Source organism: Fringilla coelebs (assembly GCF_963513975.1).
Source record: "Fringilla coelebs genome assembly, chromosome: 1".
Taxonomy (NCBI): Eukaryota; Metazoa; Chordata; class Aves; order Passeriformes; family Fringillidae; genus Fringilla; species Fringilla coelebs.
In genome coordinates this window covers 65426275-65454053 of record NC_140028.1, presented here as the reverse complement: position 1 = coordinate 65454053, position 27779 = coordinate 65426275, and the positions used below count along the sequence as shown (strand labels likewise).

Sequence of the window (27779 nt, the reverse complement as noted above, 5' to 3'; positions counted from 1 at the left end):
TACCCAGCCCCATTCCTAAGACTTGTCTAGAGCATTGTCCAAACACATCTTTAACTCTGTTAGGCTGGTGCTGTGACCACTTCCCTGGGGAGCCTGTTCCCTTGCCCAGCCATCCTTTGGATGAAACACTTTTTCCTAATAAAATCCTAGTCTAAACCTCCCGACTCAGCTTCGTGCTGTTTACTCAACTCTTGTCAGTGGTCATGAGAGTGAAGTGATCAGAATCTTCCCCTTTGCTTCCCCTTCACAAGGAAGTTTTGGACTGCAATAAAGTCTCCCCTCAGTCTCCTTTTCTCCAGAATGAACAGACCAAGTGACCTCAAGCTGCTCCTCATGAACCTTTCTCTACAGTCCCTTCACCATCCTTGTTCTTCTCCTTTGATGCTCTCTAAGAGCTTAATGTCTTTTTTCTGTATTTCTATGACCACTGGGAAAGTGCATCAATCCTAACAGAGGGCCAAATTTCTCTTAGTGGGAGATGGGGAACAGTCAGAGACCGTCACTGGGTATCTGGGAAGGCTGGGATCTTTCTGGCTCCATTTCTCAATACCTATTGTTAGATTTATTTACTCAGAGGGCTTTACAAGGGACTATCAGGAAAGCATAATTAGTGTTATAAGAGGGGTAAGAGGCTGTGCTGGTAGTGGGCAGCCTTCTGAAGTCCCTTCTCACCTCTTTTAGATTGTATTATAAGGAAAAGCTCTAAGTTGTAACATAAAGGGTATTACCAATAAATTGCCACATTTTACTTCTTTGAGATGAGATTTATCTTCTGATGGAAAAAAAACTGGAAAGCGTGGTGTTTGCAGACAAACTACAGAATTTTGTGTCTTAATGCTTCTGTTGCTGAGCTGTATGTGCTGTAGCTGAGTTACTGGAGTGTCATGTTAAAAGGGAACATGACACTCCAAGGGAACATGGTGCAGAGGCTGCAGGTCCAGAGGGACAGAAGCACAGCAGAACAGACTTCTTGAGCTCTGCTGGTAAGAAAAACCTGCCTGTGCTGCTGCTGTTTTGTAAATCCATTTGTCCTGTGGCTCCTGGGGAAAAAGTCCAAAGGGTTGAAGGTCACCTCTTGGAGAAGATCAGCAGGAAATGATGAGCAGGAAGTAGCAGGGTATGGAAGTGAAGAGCTGTGCAGGAATGGAGTGCAGTCTCTGTCACAGCTTGGAGGCACTGCACCATGGGCCATCTACACCCACAGAATCCAGCCAGCTGCCTTTTGTCACTTATGTCCTTAGAGAAGCAGGACTGCAGTGCTAAATCCTGGGCAAGAGCAGCTTACAGAAGCATATGATGGTTTTCTGAATTAATTCTAAAACAGCCCCAACCCCAAATCACAGTAATCTTATAATTTCCAAAGCCATTACAAGCCTAATGAAAATGAGAATGTGAGATGGTCACCTAGTTGCTTACAACAGTAAATCCCATTAGAAGTGAGGAAGTTTTTATGTTACTCTTGGACACTTAAACAGATTCTAAAATATGGATTATCCAGCATGAGCTGGTTCACGTACAGAACCACATTTTTAGCTGACGTCATTACCACAACTAGAAAGTTAATATATTATTAGTTAATACATAATTTTGTATCCCCAAAGTTACTACTTACAGTTTTTTTACCACCTTTCTTTTCAGTAACAAAAGGTAACTCTTTATCCTGTATGCCAAGTCTTTTATTTGGAAATGGAATGCATAAAACAATGACTTGAACAGGAAAGTCTTGCTCATCTTAAAGACTTAAAATGTTCTAATTTTATATGCTTTTATGACTATTTATAGAATATCATGAGGTCAGTGTCAAGAAATGCAAGACAGAAGACCAGGAAACTCACAGTATGTAAAGGTGCAAGAGAGATTTTTCAACAGCTGTGTTACAAAAATAAGCCATTAAACATCAGAAATACTCAAACAAGGTATTCTGGACTTTGAGAAGCTACTCTAGAAGAGCCAATGACTTGGTTGTTTTGAAATGGCACAAAAAGGGAACGTGCTATAAGCAGTCTTTATATCAGAAAAACTTTTCACACACATTTAACTTATTGTGAAATATTAGTTTGCTTAACAGTAAAGAGCTCACTTCAAACAAATTCAAAACAGGTACAAGATACAGCAAATGCAGCCCTGGTTTTGCATAGACTTGCTTAGGTGTGTTTAATGCTACAGTCTATAATCTGCAGTTACAATTAACAGCATAAAGAGACTTTAGCATTAACAGGAGATAAATATTCAAGACTCCTTGCCATTGCCATCAGTGTGTAAGGAGGACTTCAGTACAGGAAAGGCTGTAGTCTGTAGCAAAACACAAAAGTCAAGCAAACTTCTTTATCTTTTTAGGACCCAAATATTTATACATTCAGATTTTTGCAGTACCAGAACTGGATAAAATCTACTTCACAAAGTAGTTACAGACCACAGGAGCTGACCTGTTTGAATATTTTCAATTAATGACAAATTGAAGTTAAACAGCCTTGCACAAACAGCATGCAATTTAATAAACTTAAGAATCATTATGGTTTACTTGTAAACTTACTGACCAAAGCAAAACTAGAATTGGAAATTAGAATTCTGCCATTTGGATTTTTTAAATGGTATTTTATTTGCTGTTGAAAGGAATGCATGCTGTATTTTCCTTAATGTTAATGTTACTAAGAAACTTGCTCTTAAAAATCTTTGAAGATTTAAAAACTTTTTCTAATCATTTTTATAAGTGGTTTCCAGATATAGCTGTGGAGTTTGTATTTTGGCATAATAATTCAACCTGATTATTTTTTACAAATTTGAAAGAAACAGATCAAAGTAACTCCCTTAATGAATTTCATTCTCATGGAATACAGATTTTAAACTAAAAGGTATGAATTGTTCTTTACCAGGCTGTTTTTTCCCTCTGTATCATGTAGTTTGTTGAACCTGTACTTGAGCAAAATAATTCTATTTGAATGATGTGTGTTTCATCTAAAAAATAGGATGGGGCAGGGAGGGAGAGAGGAAAAGACTGAGGAATTATTCCCTTTGAATCATGACAGAATCGGCCTAGTAGGTCACCATGGTACCAAATGATGAAGAATTTAAGAAGCGTGAAGAGACTTTCCCAGCACATAACAATGATTTGCATTACATGAATACCTACTATGCCAAGAAATCAGGTTTGTCAACAACGCAGAAGGATTTCTATAAACTCACATACACATTGAAAGAAATCATGTTACAGTTTTTTCACACCTTCATTCACTTTAAAAAAACTGAAACCCTCTGCCATATTATAGGCCAAGAATGTGGCAGAATTTGAAGTTTAACAATGCCATCTACCTTATCCTATATTTCCAACAATATATTATTTTTAGCTAGGAATTCACAATTTCTACAATTTCCATTATGTCCATTATCAAATGAGAATGATTTCTAAGTAGAATATAGTCCAATATTATACCTTTTATTTTTGACAGCCCCCAGTTTGGCAATAAACCTTGATTCTGCTGTAACACAGTGTCTTGTTTTTTCAGTTTTCTTAGCCTAGTGGCACAGGCACCACAGTTTCAGTTTGTGAATTGTCTTAAAAACAGAGATTTGGATCTTAATTACAATGGTCAGGATGCTTAGGTTTTCACTGAAGAGAAGCTGAAATGCAGGAAGTTTATATAATGTCATCTGGCAGACTGTAGACCTTGTGAGGACGAAGATGGTCTTGAAAGAGGAGGGTATCAAAACTAGATTTTGGCAATATAGAAGATGTATTGTCCACGTAGTTCTGTCATAAGCTTTAAAAATACTCTTATTAAATAAGTTTTTCCTTCCTTAAGACCAGGTAATACACAGAGCGAGGAAGAGTCCAGGGGTCAGAATTTTCTTCAGTTCTTAGTTATTCTCTATGAGCTTTTTTTTTTAACTTTTCTTCATAAGATTCTCCATACTCATTTACTCTGCTCTTATCCACAGGATAAAGCCTGGCAGAAAAAAACCCAAATCTTTTAGTTACATTACAGCCTCCTATCTGAAGGAATTAAGTAGTTGTATGATGCTTAGTTTTAAAAGTAAATTTCTTTGTCATCATATTCTCTATTCCCATTTGTGGCAAACCCCAACATCTTTAAAAATTTGTACAGACATATCAGCTTTGTCACAATATGACTCAACCAGTTGTCTCATAACAGAACCGCTTAAGAGATGTATTAGCTCCCTTAAAGATTGGCTGGACTCTTTTCTCAAGCAATCCAGGACACCTCTCAAACTTGAAACCAGTGCCCAGCCCCCATTAGAAGCTGCTGACTACTTAATTTCTACAAAAAAATAACAATAAACAAAAATTCTTATTCTTGGGAACAAAAATACACTTTCTGTAACTCCACTATGAACAGTATTTCATAAGTAGTGCATATAGCTTTCTTCCCTATCTGATTTTAGTTACTTAAAGAATCTGAAACTCGACAGGTACTCAACTTACAAGAGAACCTGATAACTTGTTTTTGCAAGCCAGGTAAATAGAAAGGCAGAGCAGGGCCCTATCACACAACACCCTTCACTACTGCCCTGCAGAGAACCTTGGAGAACATGCCTCAGACAATGAGCATATGGAAATGTGGCTCTCAGTAAGGGTCAGAAGCCCAGAACTGCTAAGGTGAATACAAGCTGAGGAATTTCTCTCCTTTCCCTAACTTCAGGTATTTATGTCTCACATTTGATTTGTGGGGATTTTTTTGTTTGGTTTCTGTGTTTTTTATTTTTGTAGTTTTTGCTTGTTTTTTCTTTTGTATTGTTTTTTTTGGGGGGTGGGAGGATTTGTGACTTCCAAATCTGGTGAAAAGAAGGATGTTGTGGGGAAGAAAAGGGGTAACTGACAAAAATTCTGAGTACTGTGAGAAGAGGAATTTTTTTACTACTCCAGATCATGTCCAGGATTTGTGTCAGTTATGGGAAAATGGTTTAGTTCCTCTTATTTGTATTGAGATCTCCTTTACAGGGTGCCCTGCTCACCATTCCCTTCACTAGGCACATACATAACTAACATTATCCGGCCCATACTATACTAGACATTATTATAGTATAAAACTTCTGCTCCAAGTCTGTCCCAACCTACAGCTCTTTATAGCAACATGACTGTAACCATCTATAGCATTGTAAAAACTGTAACAAATATTAAAGGAAGTCATACCATCTTTGGTAGAGATAGACCAGGAACACAACATCATCTCTAAAGCACGCCAGCCTATGAGATGTTGGCATAGTGATGATAAAAGCAAATATATCATCAATAAAGGTGTTGAATGCCTACAAATATAAGAAAAGTATACTTCAGTTGGCTGTAAAGAAAGGAAATCATCAGTCACACAAAGTTAAAAGCTTCCTATATTTTTGCCTGTGGGAACACGGACTTCCTCCATATTTGTAACAACAATTAAAGGTTATGCTGCAAAACTAATGAATGCAAACTTTAAAGTGACTTCTTTTAATGAAGACATACTGTCTACTACAGACCAGAAGTTACAAGTAAAAAGGAAGTATGACTGTTTCAGGTAAGTGAGAGTATTGTCATGGGAGGGGAAAAACACACACTCAATTTCAGAGAAAACTTCAAAAGGAAGTGGAAAAACCCCCAGATTTTTGATCATTCATTACTCAAATGACAAGATGTACAAAATGTCACTTCACTTTCGTTTTCTGTAGAAATTTGTGTAAAAATTTGTTAATTTATTGCTTTTAAGAAGATTAACTTAATAGCCTTGGAAAGACACTAAAATATTTTCAGTGCTTTCCTGGAAGTAACCATGTCTTGAATAACGGATGGGTAATTTTCTACACCATTTCCAATCAACTAGGCGTATTATAGGCTCTATTTCTGCAGCAATAATGAAAAGTAATTTAACCAAAAGGCAACTCCTCTAACAAGGAGGCCATACACATCAACTCTTACAGTGCACCAACTCTAGTACTCATGTTGCAATAAACTGTTCAACTCACTAAAAACATCAGGAAATGAACCCAGCAATGAATATTTACTGTTAGGTTAACAAACTGAGTCAGTAACATGGCTCCTTTTAGTTAAGCAAGCTGTATGCTAACCCATACCATAGGGTGCAAGTGATGTAAGCACAAAACTCACTCTTCAAAATGAACCAATGTTTATATGATGGAAGAAAATACCAGCAGAAAATGGGGGTGTTGGACAGGAGAGAGTTCTATCTCCTGTTAGAGATTAGTTACATCTGGAGAGCTCTTTCTGTCAGGTCAAAACAAATCCATCAATCTGAAGTGAATGAGGACTATGGCTGGCACTTCTCAAGCTTGTGCAAAGGTTTGTCATGGAACAAAAATAAAAACCTTGGCAAGCTGGAAAAGACAGCCTTTCCAAGTCAACACCCACGTGAGTGATTCTACAATAACAATGGGAAGAAAAAGCTCCATCCTTCAGGCACACAGGCAGTGTTCATAAGGCACTGCAAGTGAATGAACCAAGGCAGCCCATTCGATAGTGTTTAGACTGGATAATTTTCTTTTGAGATTACCTCACCTGAAGGTACTCTTTATTAACAATGAAATGTAAAACCCACAGAAACTGGAAAGTCAGAGCTCAAATTAAGGAAAAAACACAACAGAGCTCTCTAAAACAATGGTCACAGATGAGCCCTCAGACTCTTCTTTCCACTTCAAGTGAAGAAAAGAGCAAGCAACTTTAAATATCCATTAAAAAAGTAAAATACTCCCTCCAAAGCTGTCTAAATGAAACATAATTGAAAACAAAAATAGACTTCTTTCTCGACACACACACTAAATGCTCTGTAAGAAAAGGCTGTTCAGCAAGGTTGTACTGATTTAAAGGTTATTTGCTTGAATAACCTCCCTCTGTTGTTTATTTAACTACTGATGTCTCTGCTCAGTTATTTTCCTTGGCAAAGTAAAATTTTGAAATTATTTCAAAATATACCTTTTGCTCCCTCCTCTTAAGAAACATGCTGATTTGCCTAGTAAATGCCTGAAATACTGCATTTATTATTATTTTTGTCTCTATTTTCACATCAAACACTGCTTAGTTGCTATTCTGCTACCAGCTACATTTCAATCTGTTTTCCTAGATGCACCCTGTTTCTTTAAAAACAGTAAGGCAGCAGAAAGTCAGACAACTGCTATAGGCTCATAGAAATGGAAATGCCTTTGTAGTCTCTTTAGGTGTGTATGTTTTAGTTCTTTTGTCCCATATCTTCTGTTCAGAATTGAACACCATTTCCTGAGCAGTTTTTAACACTGTTCCTTTTAAAGTACACATGTTCTGGGCAATTGTAATATACCAGCACAAAGGAAAAATGAAAGCTTTTATGAGTGGAAGCACAAGTAAAAAGGCTACATGGTGATGGCATCACCTTGATGATCCCAGCACATCCAGCCAGGGTTTCTCAGGACACAAATATCAGGAAAACAAAGCACAGTACAAAAACCCTAATGACTGGGATTGGTGGGAAATGATAGTCAAAACAGTATCAGTTCTTTAGGGGTACAAGAACAAAACTAGCATATAGCTGGAAATTGAGGGAGAACATAGGAGACGTGGGAACTCAGTAGTGGGTGTTCCTAGTTATCCATATCTGTGCACATGAGAGCTGACTGGGATACTGGGTCTATCATTTTGGTGTTTGAGTACTATACAGACCACTTGGACACACAAGGGGATGCTTGTGGATATGCAGCTATCAAAGGGTTAGTGAGCTGATTTTGATTTTAAATAAACTCAACTTCACCTCCAAGGTCTGCTATTGGGCTTGGCTGCAGCACTGCACTGCCTTACCAGGGCAGTCTAGGCAGTGGGGGACACTGCTGCTCTTCCCCCATGGAACAATCCCCCTAGCATTTGCCCAGAAGCTCACAATTACCACCCTGGCACAGAACAGTGTGTACATTAATTCAGCCTCTGGTAGCTCCTGGAACCTGCCAAAATAAGGTCTTTTAGCATTCCTAACTGTTTCTTGGGAACTATTCCTTGTCAATGATGCATTGACACCTTCTTAAAATACTGCATTTAACTGGGACTGATAAATGTATCTGCAGGACCATCATCTGCACTCATGCAAGACAGCTGACAGTAACAAAAAGCAGTATTATCATAAAAACTAGGATGCAACTATTCTCATCATATGGAAGTCATTATGAAAAACGAAGATCAGTGTGGTTTTTTATTTTAAGGACGGTTGCAAACAAGTTTAGTTCTTAAAACAAAAAAGAACTGCCATCTTTAAGCTATTTATTATTAGGCTGTTTCTTACAGAAAATAATTTTCAAAATGACTGCACTCATAAATTAGAGCTTTACTTACTTTGTATGTGAAAGCCTTCCATGGTAAGTGTGCAACAGATTTCATCTAGAAATAAAAAATATCAAATTGTAATCAAATCTGGAAGAAGAGACTAGAAAAGTAGACCTTCATCACTTTTCAATCTTACCTTGTAGTTTACAAATAGTTGGGGCAGCATAAACAGGAATCCAAAAGCATACACTCCTGAAGATGAAATATGGAAAACAAACAAATGCACAGATGTTAATCACATGACTGTACTTCCATAATTAGTAATTTTACTCATTATCTTCTGAAGAATGAAGATACATCTAATTTTTTCGTTCACTTTGGGTTGATTCTTCTCCCTTTTTCAATCACTGTGATAATTTAGTAATAAATTATTGATCCGTACTACACTCAAATGACAGCAGTTAATATCCTACTTTTGAGTCCTGGCCTTCATCTGAAAAAATATGTATAGAAAAGAGAACAGAAGGGACTCACCATTGACAAAACTGTTAATCAACCAGGAGTACCAGCTACAAAGAAAGAGAGTACAGTTATATTTCTCTTCAGCCAAAATTATAACACATCCTATACCCCACTGTACACCACATGACTACTCCAAGAATAGCCATGTTATAAGTTACTCCAAGAATTAAATATCTCACATCTTCCTTCCTTGGAGGGACTCCAGAGAAGGTAGTTTAAGCAAACGATACTTATCAGTCCATACAAGAAGTTTTGACAGATTTATTACCTGTTTTTATACTTTTACACACCATTTTAAGACATCTGTGTTGATAATCAGATAACTTGACATGAGATATGTACACTGTGTGCGTAATTCTGTTCACTGAACCCTGACTGTATTAAGGCCTGCAAAGATAACACTGTACTATAAATATTAAAGAGTCAGTAGGGCACAGTAAGGATTTAACAAGTACCATTCAGTGCAAACCACAACAGTAGATATTTTAAAAAAAAGTAAATACAAGGAATCTAGATTTTTCCCTCCTTACATCTAATAACCTTCCCAGATGTTCAATGGAGCACAATCCTAAAAAATTAATGGTAGGGCTACAGACAATGATAGAATCCCATACTTCTGCTTGCAATCCTGAGAACAGCTAGTAACTGTCACACTCTGGTTACATAATTTGAAATTAAACTTGCATTGCTGTGTTACTGACACATTAATAGCAACATTACAGTTGTAGCAGCATTTCAGCAATCCAAAAGTATTTAAAGAATGAATCAGAAAATGCCTCCAAGATTAAAGGATAATCCACTGCTAAGATTATTTGTTCTGGCTTATTTCCTTACTGATTTAACAATGGCAAGAATTCTATTATATGAATTGCTCTCACTTCCTTAAGCTGCAGCTCATAAAATACCTGAAATATAGTATTTTGAAATACTAAACAAATTCAAGAATTTTGTCAGAAAAGCAGAATTTTAAAATGCTGCATATTTGTTAGCTGCTTACTAAGACAAGAACCTTTTAATAAAAATAATAGCCCAGAAATTGACGCAGTTTCTAGTATGAGTGTTACAGTTCATGTATGCAGCAACAGCTTAAAATAATATTAGGAAAAACTACTACTGCTTGTTTTCTCCCATCCCATCCGGGCCTAAGGACTATTAAAAAAAATGTCTACATGGCCTCACCATGCTTGTGTTTCCTACAACAAAGTCTCATTGCTACACATTTGCTTGCATCTCTCCAACACAAAATGAACCAGCTATTTTGAGTGAAAGGTGACAAGGGTTTCATTTGTTCATGAAATATTGAGTGTCCAGCTCTTGCTGAAGTATTACTATGCTGCAGGAAGTTCATGGCTCTAAAGGAATAAAGAGCCCTTTCTAAAAAATGCTTTTGCTTGCTTGCCATCATAGCTATCATATCTAGGAACAAAGAAGCCTCTTGTTCAAACCAAATAATTTGTTGAAGGTTTTTGCTTCTTTTTGCTATTAAACAGGTTCAACCACTGAATTCCTTTCGTCTCTGCTATCACCAAACTGGCCCTCTGAATGTCAATGGCAGCTTTCTTCCTCCTCTTCTGACTGACATGTATGCAAGCTATTGAATTCTATGCTGAAGTAATTATCAGGTAACCTGTGAAATACAACAACCTGCTGCTTGCAGGATGTTAAAAAAACATCTATATTCTTCAGCTTTAGATAGACAGAACAAGGAAGTTTCCAGTTCCTGGCCTATGCATCAAGCTAACAAGCAATTTCCATAACCATATAGAAAAAATGGGCAATGTTTCGATTCCTTGTAAGATCATTTACAGAGTTACAGTACCTTTTGTATTTGACATTCAGCAAGGAGTAACCTGCACCTCCAATACACAGTGGATAGAGCAAGTATGACAAGTATTTCATAGCCTAATGGACAAGGAAAATAGTTTGTTAGTTCACATTCTATATGGACAGATTTTTCACGGCATTAAATAGCCATGAAAGGAAGACAGCCACATAATTTTTTCCTGAAAATCTTTTCCTATTCCCAAATGTCTGCTATAATTTCTACTATGTTTCCACTTCTAGTGGTGGTGGTGGTGAAAATTCCAAAGCCCAATTCAAAGAAGCAACCACCTCAGAGCTTTGGCAGCAAGAGACAACGCAAAGATCAGCCTCTAAAAGTAGCTTCCTACTTAACACCAATGTTGTCACCTATGCTCATCTCCTTTCAAAAATCAGGAACCACATGAACTTTTCTTCAGTAAAAATAACAGGTACAAATACCAGCTTTCAAATTTTTGAGTGGTAATGCTTCTCAGAGCAATGTTTCAACTAGATTCAACAATCAAAATAACTATTTCACTGTTTCTTTTCATAAATTATCAGAATGAATCTTCACTATCTGATCATCTACACAGTGATGATCTACTTGACAACTGTGAGGATGTGGAAAATACACTTGCAGAAAAAAGAGCAAAACAAGTCAATCAACAGGTGACATATCAAAAGTCATAGGATTCCCTCTTACCTGGGCATCATACTCCTCGGTTTTCTTTTCAGAGTCATTGTATGCACCAAACTGCAACACACAAGAAAACCATAATCACATCAGAACACAGGAAAAAGCATTTGCTCTCCAACTCTCTACATTAAGCAACTCTCTACATAAGCTCTCCAACTCTCTACATTAAGGTAACAAAACTTTTACAAGCTTATATGTAGGAGAGTCATATATTTGTCATGCGCAGCCTACTAAATACAGGGCAAGCAAAAAGATTAACTTTTAACCTCATACTTTATACCAAACTCCCAGGACTTCTTTGCTTAGAGAAATGCCATTGAAAAGAGCAGAATTCACAAAGCAAAAGCAAAGTCAAGTAGCTAGAAATATGTCAGATACAGGAAGCATTTCTGAAAAGCCATAACCATGAAGAGGTCATGGATTATCGTTGTTATGGATTACCTCCACATGTCCAGAAATTCTGCCTGCTTCAACACAGTTCCTTGACATAGGAACAAGCAGAGCCACCAGTCACTCCAGACTTTAAGCAGCAGAAACCCCCAGCACTTCTTGTGCAGAAACACTGAATATTAGACAACTGTTTCTTCTATCAGCACGATAAACTTTCAGTGTAGACTGCACTTTCCCACTGCATGTTCTGCAATCTCAGCACTTCATTTTACCCAGAAGAATCATCTAGGAGTGTACTGTCCCCAGAACATGCCACATCTTCTGTCAGTTCCACAATGGAAAAATTACACCTACAGGTTCATGAAAAAGCCAGTTTCTTATTTCAAAATATGATGTCACTTAAGAGTGCCTTTCCAACACAGTGGCAGCAGCACAGCCCCACTTATAAAGATTTAGCAGAACTGACAGAGAAGTTCTGAATTTTCTTGCACCATAAACACATACAAATAGCTGCTTCTTCTAAAGAACTCAAAGAAACAGGTTTGCAAATGTTCATCCTGCTAGTGGATTAAGCCACTCATAGAGAGATGTACACAGGAAACTTTTATAATTAAAAAATAATTCTTCATTTCATTAGAAGTCAAGTTGCACAGTAACCTGGAAATAGATGAATGACTCAAGAGTGTAATCATTAACAGGGCAATGTCTACTATACCTGAAATTTGGGTCTCAAACCTTGCCACCTGATTGTCATTTTCAAGGCCTTCTTCACCTTCCAGAGCTGTGATTAGCAAAGATAAAAAATGCACATAGAAGATTATTATACAAAGGAACATCTTATGAAGGATTCAGATAATTAGAATCAAGATTCCAGAACACCTCTTTTGATCACCCATTGCATAAAGCAGTAGCAGCCCGATTGCAGCACACACTGCCTGTGTCTACACAAACCAAATGCCATGTGATCAAACAAGTATAATGCTGTGAGCCTGCACTATTAAGTCTCTTTATCAGATGATGTAATTAAAGTGAAATAATGCAGTTGTTCCAGGATATCTGAATAGCAGTGCCTAAGTGGGGTTAGCACCACGATGAACCCCAGGTCAGGCATTTAGAAAATTCCAGCAGTCACCTGCCAAGCAAGTTTTTATATGCCTTTGATGAAGGTGCTTCAGAACTCCTAACAGGGATTAAGTTGGCACTTACATGGCCATTACATTTCAGAAGTGAACTACAAGCAAAAAATCAGTGAATCCACTGAATTATTTGGTTACTTACTGTACAGCTGTAACAGCCTGACCCTAATGTAAACCTAAAGTTTCAGTTCACCTGAAAATTTACTCATGTACTGTACCCATACTGTTATACAGATTTGACAACTTAGGCAATGCAGCTCCCCAGGAGAGCAGCAGTCTCTGAAGCTTTTTGTGGACAAGGTTCATTTGTTTAACTTTAGATACACCAATATTCTCTTCTCACCCACCATACATTCCAGACAAAAAAAAGGGGAATAGTGTAAAGACAATCCTTTACTGTTATCTGTGGTACAAGTGACAAAATAATTTCTTACAGAATCAATGTCACTATTAGTACTGCATGAGAAACAGGAATTAAGTCCAAGTTGTGAAAAAGTTCTTCCTAGCAGACAAATTCTTCTGAGATGCACTGTCCGTATGATTGCTGTCACTTTGAGACAGCTGTGCTACCTGCAACCCACTGACTAGATTCAGACTTTTGGAATCATGCATACAGGCAGCAGTCTCCTGATTGTCCTCCTTCCCCAGTCACCTCAGTCCTGGCACTGTCTGTGGGCACACAGCCTGCCCTTTGACAGTGCTTCCGTGCGGGCTTGTTGACATGGTTATACTTGCTTGACCAGGAGTGAGGCCTGTTGGGTGATGTGATAAGTGGAACTTCAGTGGAACCTCACTCTGTGTTTGGTTTCTGCAGTATCAGCTGAACCATCCCAGAAAAAACGGATACTTCCAGTTTAGTTATTTGATCAAGGGACAACATCTCCTCTGTCATTGAAAGCCAAGGACATGCAAGCTACAGTAGAATTTTTCCAATAACTAGTTTAGCATTATTTTTCTACTATAAACTATGGATGTTGCTGCAAATATTGGTATTTGGTGCTACAGCTTTAAGAACTCACCTCAATCACTGCACCAACACCTGCTGGGATCAGTACCAATAAACTTGTTTGTTCATCCAAAAGGAAAAGAAATATTACCACAGTACTAAAGCACCGCCAAAGCACTAGACAGAAAACATGAAAATGGAAGGCTTATTAATATTTAAATGAACAGCTGAGATGACAGAAGACTGATGGTCTATTTGGTGCAATTCTGTCTTACACAATTTAAGTATGAATTTCTTCTGTTTACATCTTGATATATCTAGTAGTCCTAGAAACAGCCAGTGATCTCTGGGCAAATAGGGAACAAGAACATTTTATGCAATCCTTAACACAGGAGATGAAAGAAAATTGGAACATTTAATGAAGACTTTTGTACTGAAGCAATTCAGCAATATGTGAGTACAATTAGGAGCTACATTTATCATGCTTGTCTCCTGGAAGCTGAAAGGCTGTGAGATAATATAATGTCAGTATTTGAGACTTATTTATTGTTTGTAAATGTTAAAGTCTTTTGAATTTGACTTCACTGAGTCTTGAAACTTATTTCTGAAATTCCATGGACTGTTTTGAATTTTTATAAACTTTTTGGCATACACATGCCAACAGCAGTACAACTGCCTTAAAAGAATAAATGCACTCATAAAAATGATAGCTGGGTTCTCCACATGATAAAAACATGTTGTTCATCATAAATTAGAATGCTTCCCCCCCCTCCCCCAGTATTGATATTCTTTACATGTTTTAATCCATCTACAGATATGATAGAATTAGGGATAGTCTCAGAGGTCAAGTGACTCCAGGTTTACAATTCTGCTTCATAATCAAGGTTGGAAAAAAAGCTATTGGAAAAACCTTCATCTGTTTCTAGGAAGGCTTGGCACGACGTCAGATCATGATGTTTCTCTCATCTTTCCTATACACAAATCAAGCCAACCCTCCCATGCTCTCCCCCTCCCCCCACCCCAGGAGCCTCTATTGCTCCTGTTTACATCAAAGCCCAAATCAAGCAAGAGCATTACAATACAGCACTTTCCACCCACAAATATTTTGGAACCTGTAGTTATCTACAAGGAACACAAGGGACTTGCAGAACAGCATTACTCATGAAAGCACATTCTCTCCACCCACAGAACGTTTTTGCTCTTCATTCTTTTCTCAAAGTACTTCTCTGTTCCTTCAGCAAGGAAAACATGGTGACTAACTCAATATTAATCTAATTCCCAACTCCAAGACAGACAACGCTCAGTAGTGACACAAGTGTTTAAACTCAAGTGATACCTGAGCACAGAACTAAGTTAGAACCATCTGTGTAGACTCTTAGCCACCTCTTCTTCGTACACAAACCATCTCATTTTGCTATCTCTATAAACCTACAGAGTGTTAACTTAGAGCAAGACTGAAAACACACACCATAAAACAGATAGCACATAGACAAAACTTTGCATTCTAGTCCATACCTGCTTTTGTAGACATCCCAATCATGCTCCTCTTTTTCTTCCAAAAACTGATGTCATTTTTAAATGCGAGGAAATCAAAGAGAAGCTGCAAATAGGAAGAAACATACTCATTTGCTTGAAACATACACTAATTAGAGACTGAAAATGTTAACAATGAGGTATTAAAAAGCCCCATTTTAGAAGCTTCAGCAGTTAAGATTAACTCACAAATAAAACCTAAAAAGAAAAGTTGTAGAAGCCCAGGCTCTAAAAGCAATGCAAAATGACAGGATGAATTTCAAACACTACCATTGCAATGCTGCCCAGATTAGTGTCCTGCAAAGCAAATCAGAGACCCAATACAGGGTAACTCATCAAGGGTGAGGAACAAGGACTTTGAGGAACCACACACCACAGGGAAAAGCATAGTAAATTAAACTAAAAATGCTCGGTATTGGATTGATAGTCAATTTACAGTTGGATAATATCAAAACTTTAGAAAAAAAATCCTACAATACAGCAAGCCAGGTTTCCTCTGTGTTTTGTCACTAAATTGACCTAAACTTCCAGGACATCTTAGAACTCAATTTATTTGTAAGAAGCTTTTTTATTTTCTTCTGTATTTTTATTCAGTATAGTTTTTGGTATTTCCTTTAAGCCTTCAGTGTCTAAAAAAATCAAACACAGATTTTAATGAAGAATTTTCAGTTGTCTTTGTGGAGTTTGTTTGTTTATGGGAGAGGCTTGTTGTTTGGCTTTTTTTTCTGGGGTTTTTTTTTTGGTGTTTTTTTTTATTATTTGGGAAAATGATACACAAAAGAAAGAAGTATCAGAAAAGCTTGTCCTAGTCTACAGATACCTTGCAACCTGATGATCAGAATGGAAAAATTAAATTAATATGCCATGGAAGTCTAAGGCTTTCCAAACAAGTTAACTGCGTGCAATGTAAGTATAAAGAAACATAACATTCCAGGCAAGGTCTTATCTCTCCCAGAGTATGGGAACTGTACTGAGTATAACTGTAAATTACAAAAATGTTCCCAGTGTCTAAAAAAAGTTATTCATTAAAATCAAGATTCAGATTGAAGCCAATGCTAAAAAAGGGACAAACAACAACAAAAAAGTAACCATGAGCGTTCCACTATGCCACTGAAGCGACAAACCTTGTGAGAAGTCAACAAAATTTAAACCAATGTTGACAGGCATATTAATTCTAGGGGCTTTGGTTCAACTACAATGTAAAAAAAGTGCTAAGGTAATGTTTTATATTTCAGTCAAGACTGTTAATTTCTGTATAATTATCTCAAATTTCTGCCTTATTTAAGGTTTTTATATTAACTCTGTATTGGAAATATAGCTGACTTTTGTATCAGATAATGCTTCCACTGCTCCACTGAAATTATTGTTTTCAAGAATAATTCTTAATAAATGGAACACCCGAAAGACACACCTCCCCCTTTTTTTTCCCCCCCATATTATGTACTTCCTAAAAACTAAAACCACTCACATGGAACGCTGCTACGAAGAATGTCAAAGCCAGAAAATACAAGTTAGTGTCAACAAAAATTCCTTTTACTTCATCTGCATCCTTTTCTGAAAACCCTACAAAAAAGAACAAGTCATTGTGCAAGAAGTACCTGACACTTCATTGCTGTTATGCTCAAGTGCAGTATGAAAATCTACCTATATTTTGGCAAGTTATTTGGCTATAAACCCAAAACCCATCAATTACAAGCCTTTAATTTATGTAATTACAATGCGCTTTGTAACATGCCTTTAACATGTTGTGTAATTACAATCTAAGGTGACCACCTGACAGACAAATGGGAAGACACATTAAATCATTGTCTGAGCAGGAACAGACAATGGCCTGAGCAGGAAGTAAAAAAAAAAAGGTTTTACAAATTGGCCTCTGAACTTTAGTTTGATACACAGAAGAGTGAGCTTCACATCAAAAGCTGAAAAATAAGAAAAGGACTACCACAGTAAAGGACAACAAAAATCAGTGAGAAACATGGCCATAAATGCAACAATATGACTGAAGTCCACAGCTCTCAGAAAATACACAATGCTGCATTTATGGCAATAGTGCTTGAGTGCAGCACCAACTTACTTTGCCATCACAGCAAGAATGTGGTCATTCTCAAGTGATTTTGGAATTTTTCTACTAATCTGACTGCTCCAAATTACTCCAATAGGAAAATTTCAAACCTTGTCTTTCACTATCTACATATGTAGGGGGAACAAAGAGCATCTTACGCAGGTCTTTTTTCCAGGCACAGGAGGTACTCTCGGGATGATAGGTCTTGATATCTGTGTCTATCACACGACAACCAAGGCATGGGATATGAAAATTTCAATTCTGAGGAGGGTCATAAAAAATTATGGAGGTGATGGTGGATAAATGCCCTCCACAAACTCTGAGCAAGCAATTACTTGACTCTTTCAAGACAGTTATGTTTAGCAGACATAGCTGTCTTTAATACAGATTGGCCTGAGCCTAAGGCAAAGCAGTTGGATTTTACTTAGTATGGCCTGCTTGTATTTCACTGCAGATATATGGCTACAGTGAGCAGCTGTGTATATTTCATATCAAAGCCTATATACCACTAATCCAACTTTTCTGTTCCATGGATGACAGGGAAACCCATGGTGAAGATGCTCTTCTTGATTATGTCCTCCAATGCTTTTACAGAGTACTACCCAAATAAAATTAATTTTAAAAATGGTTAATTCACCTCTCTATTCTTGTTCCCTACCACATATCAACAAATATTTTTAACTTAAGGTGAAACAACACAAGATTTGTAGCATTAAATCTCTTCACCAGCTATCCAGGAAAAAAAAAAAGTATCATCTATGTACATAAAAGAAACAAATTAAGGGGTTAGCTGTGGCTTCTTAGCCCAAAGTCATTAAAGGTAAGCATACCAAATTGCTGGAGGGAGTACACAGCATCCTGCATGTGGATCCAAAATCGGAGTTTTCCAAGAGATATTTTGTCATACGACACTGTAAGAGGTAGCTCTGTTGTTGAACGATTTATAACCTGCATTTCAAAAAGACATATTTCATCTCTAACAGCAGAAAAATGGCAACAATTACTTCCATTAATATTTTTTAAAATAAAGTGATTGGATCACACTATAATTTAATCACACAATTTTATGAACTCAGTTTGTTTTTAAAAGGGAATAAGATCTTAGACTTCTATATTATGAAGTCTTTGTGTTTTTTTCCAGGAAATGTTAAATTAGCAGCTTGTTCTGTTCAAGTTCCTATAGCAACCTCACTGTTCCTGTATACAAATGCCTCTGAGATGGCAGCATGAAGTGGGAAACATGCGCTTTAGATAACTCTTTTGACAGTTCTTCTCTGAACGCATATGCTAAGATTACCTAAATTAGAATATTATACAAAGACCCCAAAAAACCCAACCAACAAATGGTATCCCAAAGGCCACAGTCAGAAATTTACTTCACTCAGGCTGATTTTGAGAGAAATTGAAAGGGTGGGGAAGCAAGATGATGCCACTAGCTCAGACTAATGAAAAACTCCACAGCTAAAGCTAAGTAAGATAACTTTGAGATCTGGAGTGTCACAAAAACTTTCTTTCTGTACCCCAAGAATTAAATATCTGCTAATCCTACCGTATCATCTACATGTTACTTAAGCTGGAAAAAACAAAAGTCTTAAATTTCCTCAGCTCCTTCTGCATGACAGCTGTCCATGTCTACCTCCCAAAGAGGTTTAAAAAAACCCACAAAAACCCCTTGTCCTCTCAGAAGTCAGACTACTCAGCAGATATCTCAGAACAAGTTCAGGCAGTCTGTTTTACATTTCCAAGGATAGCTCAGGACAACAGACTGGCAGGCACTCATTGCAAGAGTTCAAGATCTGCTTCCCCAGGGTCCTAATTACTCCCAATCATAATTCCCATCTCAGACCTGCTACTCTACTCTGCATCTGTTTCTACAGTAATTAGTTAGCCGACACCTAACTGAGGTGAATGGGCTTCTGATTCTTGTAACCCAGAACATGGTTTTAGGCTCCCCACCTATCACTCACATGTGAACTGAGGGCTACATTCATTCTCCCATTCACTCTTTCCTCCAGTGAGTACAAACAAATCTCAATTTCACCACCCTCTCAAGACCCTGTAAGCTTTTCAGACAGGGGCAGAACATGCAGGCATATGAGGGAAGGAAGGGAAGTTGAGAAAGTTTTATGAATACAGCAGAGAGAAAAGCTTGAGAAACTAGAACAGTCTCAGGGATCTCTGAACTGAATGGAACAAAAAATCAAATGTGGTTACAGCTGACTGTAGAGAACACTGACAAGATTCTACAGTCGTTTACCAAAAACCATATAAACATCTTCCACACTGCCTCTCCTTTTCAAATGATTCCCATAATTCAATTAGTCTAATTTCAATTTCTCAGTCTATCAAAGACAGTTAATATTTACAGCAGAAACTGAAAAGAAATTTTATCTGTGGAGGATGGGCAAGAAACAAAAATTTTGCAAATGCTTGGGTAAGCAGCATGTGGCAATGCACTCTCCACAGACAAAGAATTACAATGGAGGAATTAGGGACAGTGTGGGGAGGAAATTGGATTGCAACAGAAGACAGAGATGGGAATTGTCCAACACCAAAAGCAAACTAAAACAAAGGTAAGGTTAGAAGAATTAATTATTTCTTAACAAACAACTTAAAGCCCACAAGTGGTGCCTCACAACCTCAATGTGAGTGTGATACCTTTGAAAGCTAGGAATGACCAAATCCCTACAATACACCTACTCTTGCAGTATGGCATCAGAGCATCATTACTTCTAGCACTCTACTTTATCAATACTGCAAAACAGTGTGCAATCACTGCAAATAAGTTCAGTGGTATGAATTTTAAAATTCTATTTATTAAATTCTGTGCAATCCCAAAACCACAGCATTTAAGCATGTGTAAGAACATGAGGAACAAAAAATCTCTAGACTGTACCCACCACAAAAGACCTACATCTTGATGAAAATGAGAGTCAGTTGACAATCTACAGCCCAGCACAAGCATCTTCAGCTCCATGATTTTAGGTCAGGCATAGAAAAGAGATCCTGTCTGTGCCCCTCTTCATAGTCAAATATTAACCGGGCTCCACAAAAGCTGTACTACCTTCTCTCCTTATTCTTTCCTGCTCTTCACTTACTACTTAATCTCTTACAGAGTTTACTACAAGACCACTCTTTCTGGAGGGCTTGAGAGCAGTTTGGCCAATCACTACTGAGACATCACATAAGCCAGTGCTGAAGGGGAAGTTTGCAGGTTTTAGTAGAATAATCTTTGCAGCACTTCCAAGGATCTTTAATAACTTTCTAAGGCAGTGAGTTACAACAGTATTAACTGTGGCAGGCATGACAACTGCAGGAATGTTATTAGTAACATGGGAATGCTGAATTTATTTGTAAACAGGGTACATGACTTGACCAGTAAGTAGTTCACATGAATGTACTGGACTGGACTGGATGAGCTGTGATAAAACTTTAAACAAAGGACAATGACCACTAATACAGACATTACAAATACACATCTAAAAAAAATACTGGACAAAACAATCTGCTGTCAAGACTTGTAACAAATGCTCAGGAGTTTATTTTGCTGTACAAATCTGGGGTGGAAGGGACAAAGGGACACACATTTGTAAAGATTCTCTTGAACACTAAGTAACAAAACTCTTTCTCTGAGCTAAAGTAATGAATTGGAAAGACAATTTTGAAGATTTATGGCAAGTTTACATCTACAAAGGCTTCCAACTAGAAGACGCATAATTCAGATGAGCTCATTTAACAGTTTTGAGACATTCCTCAAGACTGCTGCTCTCAGTAACTCCAATTACCAAATTCCAGTCAGTGCAACTGAAAAGAACTGCAAGGCTTAACTAAGAGCTGCTAAGATCAACATGATTTAGCTACATGGGACTGCCATGTGTAACCTGTAGCAAAGGAACTGCATGATGTCCTACAAGAAAAGAGTTGGGCAAAAACCAAAAAACCAAATACAGAATTTTTTTTCTTTTTTTAACTGCTGGAGTGACTGAATACTAAAGCAGGTTGCCTATACAGGCTGTGCCCTTTCCATCCTTGGATATAACCAAATCTCAACTGGAAAAGGTCTTGAAAAACTCACTCCACATGATCCTACTCTAAGAAGAGGCACTGGACTAGTAATCTCCAGGAATCTCATCCAACTTCATCCTTCAGTAATTCCATTACTGAAGTTTCAAAGTACTGATTTATTTAAGTGCACACAATCGTTGGATGCATTGTGACACCAAACTTTCAGGTGCTCAAGTTAGTCTAACACGATAGACAGCAGCACCAAGAAATCTACCCACATGTGAATTTTGAGGAGATAAGAGAATAGCTATTGACTTATCTCAAGTGTAGCTCTGTTATCAGCTGAGGATATTGTCAATATGCCTAAAAGGTATGAGAATCTACTCTGGGATGCTAACAAAACTTCTTCATATTAGAGAGTCAAACTACTGAAGAGACTGGTCCTGCCACAACTGCTGCTACAGTGATGTCCTCCATATCCACCCAAAAGGCAGAAGCAATGGAATCCAAACATCTTTGGTGGCATAAAAGACAGTGACTGACAGATACTTCTGCCAGAGAGAAGTCTCAAGATCCAGCTTCTGCAATTACCACATTAGGTCACATTAAGTTAAATGGTCATTGAGTTCTTTTGTGCATTTATACTTCTTCATTACAGCAAACAACCTATGAGAAAATCTTAATTAAAACAACATTGAAGATTACCATTAAAACTATTAAATGTAATTAAAGGTATTCTATTACTCACCATCAAATCTTTCACTCTGTTGCTTAGCTGATCAATAAATAATATTGGAAGGTAATGCACTGTCTTCCCCAACTGAACCCTAGGATGTTTAAACATGGATTTTATAACTGCAGTGATCTAAAAAGAAAACTACTTTTATTCAAATTAGCACTCATTCATCACTTTCAAATCTACCCATGTAGAAACTTCCAACCATCTTTTCAGGCACATTTTCTTTTAACACACAGCAAGAAATTAGCCACTAGTCTAGAATAAATTTTTCATTGAAAAAAGGTATTGAAAAGTTTTGTTTGTTTTCACTCCGCTGTAGAAAGACAGAATAAGCAAATAAAAATACAAATGAAATTGGTTGTGATGATGCTGAAGCATTTCAATGACCAAGGGAAAATTTAAAAGTCTATGGAAGAGAAACATGCAGAGGTTTACTGCCATATATTTGTATCCTTTGTTTCAAATATCCCCCTCCTACTGTGACCATGACATCCCTCCACCATTTCCCCCACCCACTGGTGCCTGGCAGGGCATCAGTCTCCTGCTCTTGCCCACATGGGACCATGAATGTGATGGCTGATGCACAAATGAGAAGGTCAGATACTACTGCAGGGCCGTACAAGGAGTAGAAATCTTCCCTGCCATCTACAGAAGCTCTCATTTGGATTGCTACACCACCTCACCAACCTGCATAAATCCAATAAAAACTTCCCACCCTTCAAGTCTTCTATCAAATTGGTTACTGTAAAGTTATTTAGTAAACTATGACCTACATGGAGTTGCTTTGTCAGCATCTTGGAAAAGTATTTAGCCCAATACCCTAACAGAGACAAATTCTTCAAGTCTTCACTAGAAAGGCAGTTATCTACACTGTGATGCTCTTGGTAAAAATCTATGGAATAGCATCATAGAGATTTTTAAAGCCTGAAAGTTGAACTTGAGCTGTTGACAAAAGAAAAGAGTCCCTATGCATGATAAGAAACTGCATACTAAACACACAATGTGCAACAGTAACACAGAAAAGTACTCAGAAATAGTGCTTGGTTATTTAACTGAAGTGATTTGATTTCTATGTAATAACTATGATTAAAGCTATTGTTACTGAAATTGTAGCAGTTTATTTTGTATCAAAACTCTTTTCCTGTATAATGCCATAACCAAACAGCACTGATGCAAATCAACCAGAAAAAACTTCCTCATCCATCAACCCCAGTCCAACAACCCCTTTTTGTTATGTTTCTACCTATTCTGGCTGGAAAGCTATCCCAGAACCCTGGGGTCTGCTGGTTAACCAACTACTGGATTTAAGAGGGTACTAGTAGAGAAAGGTATCAACATACAGCAGCACAAGCGTATACTGCATTACTTAGATGCTTGATAGTGGAAGTGGTTGAAGCAAGCTGTGAGCAGAAGCTACTCCCTGCACCTAGAGGCCTAAAAACCCAACCCTGTTTGTCAGACTTTTCTTGAGGAAAATGACGTAACATAGGAACACACACTGTCAAAGTAAAATAAAGCGAATCATAAAGGGAGAAAAAAAGATATCCTAGGAGATCAGCTGTACCGCTTCAGCACTTCCAGACTGTACAAGTTACTTGCAGATGAAGGAAAACTGGAAAGGGTCAAGGGATGGCAATTGCTCTGAAGGCCAGAAGGACAACTGAAGAACAAATAGGTTTGAGGTCTGCTATAGCATTTTACCTGTGTCTTCGTAGTCCTGCTTTGCCTCACTACAGTAACTCTACACAGAAAAAGCATTGTCAGCTCTGAGCTGCCCAGGAACCAGGTATCTCCAATAAGGCTTTCTAGTACATAGTATCTTAGCAGCAATTTCTCACTACCAAAATGCAAGCATTAAGAGCATCTGCTCTTGTCTCTAGGTGCCCATTTAAACATAAAATACTACAGAAGGTCAAGGAAGATTTTTGAAGCAATGTGACATAAGTTTATAAATAACATATCTGACAAATTTAAGTAATCAACTTACATTTTCATGTAGCGGTGAACATCAGCAGGGAGCGACGATCCGTCAAACACAAAATCTTCCACCATGACATTTAAGGTTAGTCTTGACCTCCAGTGAGAGACCGGTTCATCCAGGGCATTGGGCTGCTTTTCTGCTTCAATTTGCTTAAAAAAAAAGAATAAAAATACATACTGCTAACCAACACAATTTTGAACAAGGTAATAATCTAACTCACAGAATCCAGGGAGTCATTACTAGATTCATAAACCAGAAGCCTACTAAGAAACAATTTACCTTAATTTTGACCAGATCAAGTCTCTTGCTCAAATACAACAGAATGGATTTTAAAGGCCCACCACAGTCTGACACTGAAAAACTTCAGTGTCCATTCACAGCCTTGTTCATCAAGAAGGAATATTCATCTAATTAACCTTCATACCTTAGGATTATGGATACTAGTAAGGAGAAATTTCTTTGAAATCAGGACTATACAGTAATCAGATGTTACTTCAAAACAGTCAAAAGGACGATCAACCAAACATTATCTGTTTGTCTTCATATCTTATTCTGCTATTTTACAACAGCAAAGCATATTATTTCAAATGAATTAAATTCACTATAGAAAGCAGCACCATGCTGTTACAGAGCAATACAGTATTTCTACCAAAAGCAATGAATCCTTGAAGCAATTATTGTTAACTAGGATGGTGTTTAAATAACTAGCTAGCATTTTTAAGAGCTCTGCCTCTGCTCTGCTGAGTGGTCTGCTATTAGCAAGATAATTAAGAAGAGGATTTTTATTGTTTTTTTCTGTTTTATCATCCTTAGTTCAAAGATGCAAGCACAGCAGATACTAACACCAGAAATATCTATAAAATAAATTACTTATTTTGCAGATGCTCTTCCATAGATTGGACACACACCTACCTGTGTGGCTGATTCACCAGTGAGCAAATTAATCTCTTCTGGTTTGGGGATCATGTACGTGGTCAGAGGGCTTACTATATGCACCTGCTTACTGTCATGCCAAGGCAAAATGCCAGCATGGTGGAGAAATACAAATGCATATAATGTGCCATTATTTCGGGTTTTCTTTGGTACAGAGACATTCACTGTCCTAAAATACAAAATAAATATATTATGAGATGACACAGCACATGCTGAAATATTTAGCTATTACTAGACACAATTACTTCTGGCTAACATGTTCCATGGCTGGATGGGGTAATTTTTTATACTTATCACAATATATGCATTTCCAAAGATTTATTATATCTTATTATATTAAGATAGTTTAGACTTATTATATTAAGATAGACTTATTATATTATATAGATATAATAGATTATATAGATAGACTTATTATATTAAGATAGTTTAACCTTTGTCCACCCCCTACTTTATTGCCCTAGATAACATAGGACTGCATCATCAATTCTTTTGTTGCTTTCCTCTACTGATAGGTCACAGGTCCACAATTATGACAGCATTTGTAAAAAAACAGCCTTCATGTGCTGCAGATGCATCACAGATGTATACACGATACAAAGTTTAAAAAGAAAATCATGAAGCTTTGCCATGCACTTGGCATTAATAAAATATCTTCTCAGCTATGGCATGCCAAGCAGAGAACTCTAAACTGGAGCCCCAAACCATGAAGTCACTCCCCTTGTACTAGCCAAGAAATCATCCTACTTGCACCCTTGCATAATGCCTCCTCTATTCCTGTAGTCTTGCTCAGCTTATTCTGCTCTGAATACTTTCAATAGCTTAGCAGACCCTGTCAGTAAAACAATTCTTATAAGGTCTGTCAGAGAAGTAGTCAATATGACCTAAACTCTAACCAACAAGTTTTTAGTCATAGAAAGTGAAGAGAGTGAAATAATCTTGGAGATGACGATAAGAGAGTCAAGAATGGGGCAATTATTTCAAACAAACAAAACAAAAGTGAGACAGCAAATCTGAAGAACAAAACAAGTAGTTCCAGTCATTTTTATTGTTCAGAGGCATATGCAGAGTGCAGTGCTCTATTAAAAAATTTCTCTAAGGGCACAGTCTTGGCACCAATATCGCTTCAGAAGATCTCCAAACCCTAGATTATCAGAAAATAAGGTTTTCTCGTGTGATTTTTAGCAGAGAAATAGTTATGGAAAAGCATGTTGCTAAAATACATGAAAGGAGAACATGGTCTGACATCTAAGTCCTGTTCCAGGTCTGAAGCCATGGCAATTAAGAACAAAACAAAACGTGTAGCCACTGTCCTACCTATGTAATTAGAGGCAAGTCTCAAGCACTTCCAAGCACATTTGTATTTATATTTTCTCAATGAAAAGTAAATTTTATTATCACAAGCAAGGCCCACTTCTGCAAAACATTTGCCTATATGGCTGAGAACAGCACGCTGATCCAAGCTAACCAATAGTGAAATCCACCTCGGCTTCATGCATACTTCCATCCATGTAACTCCTAGTTAGGATGCAGACTTCAGAATTCAACAAATAACTCTGATACCTTGGATACCACTAGTCCAGATCCTTACCTTTCAAATTTGGACTCAATATCAAAATCCTCCACATTCAAAACGAGATCTATATTACTCTCAGCACCAATGCTCGACCGTGTGGTAGTGTACACGCTTAACTGAAATCAAAACACAGCACAGAGAAATTAAGAGTATGGAAATAAATTCAGGCATCTCTACGTTTAGAGTACAGGTCTGTCTTTCAGCTTCACTAATTCTCCCAGTTGCAGGAAGGTTTTACACACAGGGAAAGAAAATAGCGTACTCAAAAAAAGTCTTTCAGCTCTTTTTAGGAGCAGAAACATAGCCACTAAATTCATTTTAATGGGATGACCTGTTCTGGAAGTTGAAGGAAGTGGAGGCATTTCAGAGAACTAGGGATCCTGTCAATAAAGGAAAGGGTCTCTGTCAGGGCTGGAAAGGACCTCTGGAGATCACCCTGTCCAGTGCCCCTGGCAAGGCAGGGTGAACTAGAGCAGGTAACACAGGAACACATTTAGATGGGTTTGGAATGTCTCCAGACAGGGAGATTCCACCTTCTCCCCGGGCAGCCTGTTCCAGTGCTCTGCAACCCTCAACATAATGAAGCTCTTCCTCACACTGAAGAGGGAGTTCTTGTGTTTTAGTTTATGGCCATTACTCCTCATCCTGTCGCCAGGCACCACTTAGAAGTCTGGCACCAGCCCCTTGGCACCCATCCTCTGACATATTTATATGAATTAATGAAGACTTCTCAGTCGTCTCTAGACTAAACAGGCCCAGCATTTCTTCCGCAACGCTGCTCTAATCAGTGCGTGTGTGACAGCAGATACACGAGATCAATAAAAACACACGAAGCCAAGTCCTACCCGCGCACCAGCCAAGGGAGCTCTCCACAAGGCCCAGCACCGCCGAGAGGCCTTGGGAGCGGCTCGCCGGGAAGGGGGAGAAGAGGGGTCAGAGGGCAGGGACAGGGACAGAGGGCAGGGGCGCTGCCGAGGTGCCTTGGGCGGCGCGCCGAGGGGCCGAGAGCCGTGCCCGCCCCGCTCACCTGAAGCTTGGGCCTCCGAGCCAAGTAGGGCCAGACGCATCCCCCGGCCGCGCCGTCCGCCGCCGCCGGGCAAGGCCGCGTGTAGACGATGCCGTACATGACCCAGCAGGTGTGCGCCACGTACACGGCGAACACACCCACCACCAGGCTGGTGAAGGAGCTGCGGCTCAGCATGGTGACAGTGCCGATGGCGATGGCG

The 27779-nt window shown here is 38.1% G+C and overlaps 1 protein-coding gene across 1 annotated transcript; it reads right to left on the bottom strand.

Annotated features, from left to right (window-relative positions):
- Positions 1 to 1687: 1687 nt before the first annotated feature.
- On the bottom strand, positions 1688 to 27779 carry CLPTM1L (CLPTM1 like). The gene is made up of 17 exons (XM_084209719.1): positions 27581 to 27779; positions 26569 to 26669; positions 24957 to 25146; positions 24051 to 24193; positions 22073 to 22151; positions 18150 to 18267; positions 16726 to 16820; positions 15240 to 15324; positions 13798 to 13901; positions 12358 to 12423; positions 11259 to 11309; positions 10572 to 10654; positions 8765 to 8799; positions 8427 to 8482; positions 8300 to 8344; positions 5150 to 5265; positions 1688 to 3944 (listed from the first exon to the last, which is right to left on the bottom strand). The coding sequence occupies exons 1-17, from the start codon at positions 27752 to 27754 to the stop codon at positions 3860 to 3862; spliced, it is 1626 nt and encodes a 541-aa protein (XP_084065845.1). The 5' UTR covers positions 27755 to 27779; the 3' UTR covers positions 1688 to 3859.

Bases quoted from the DNA above. Each gene is read 5' to 3' on its own strand.
- CLPTM1L (XM_084209719.1), bottom strand. From the start codon at position 27,754: ATGCTGAGCCGCAGCTCCTTCACCAGCCTGGTGGTGGGTGTGTTCGCC. The intron at 11,310-12,357 runs GTATAGTAGACA...TGTGTGTTGCAG, and splicing joins GTTTGAGACCCAAATTTCAG to TTTGGTGCATACAATGACTC. The intron at 8,483-8,764 runs GTGAGTCCCTTC...TTTCATCTTCAG, and splicing joins GATTAACAGTTTTGTCAATG to GAGTGTATGCTTTTGGATTC.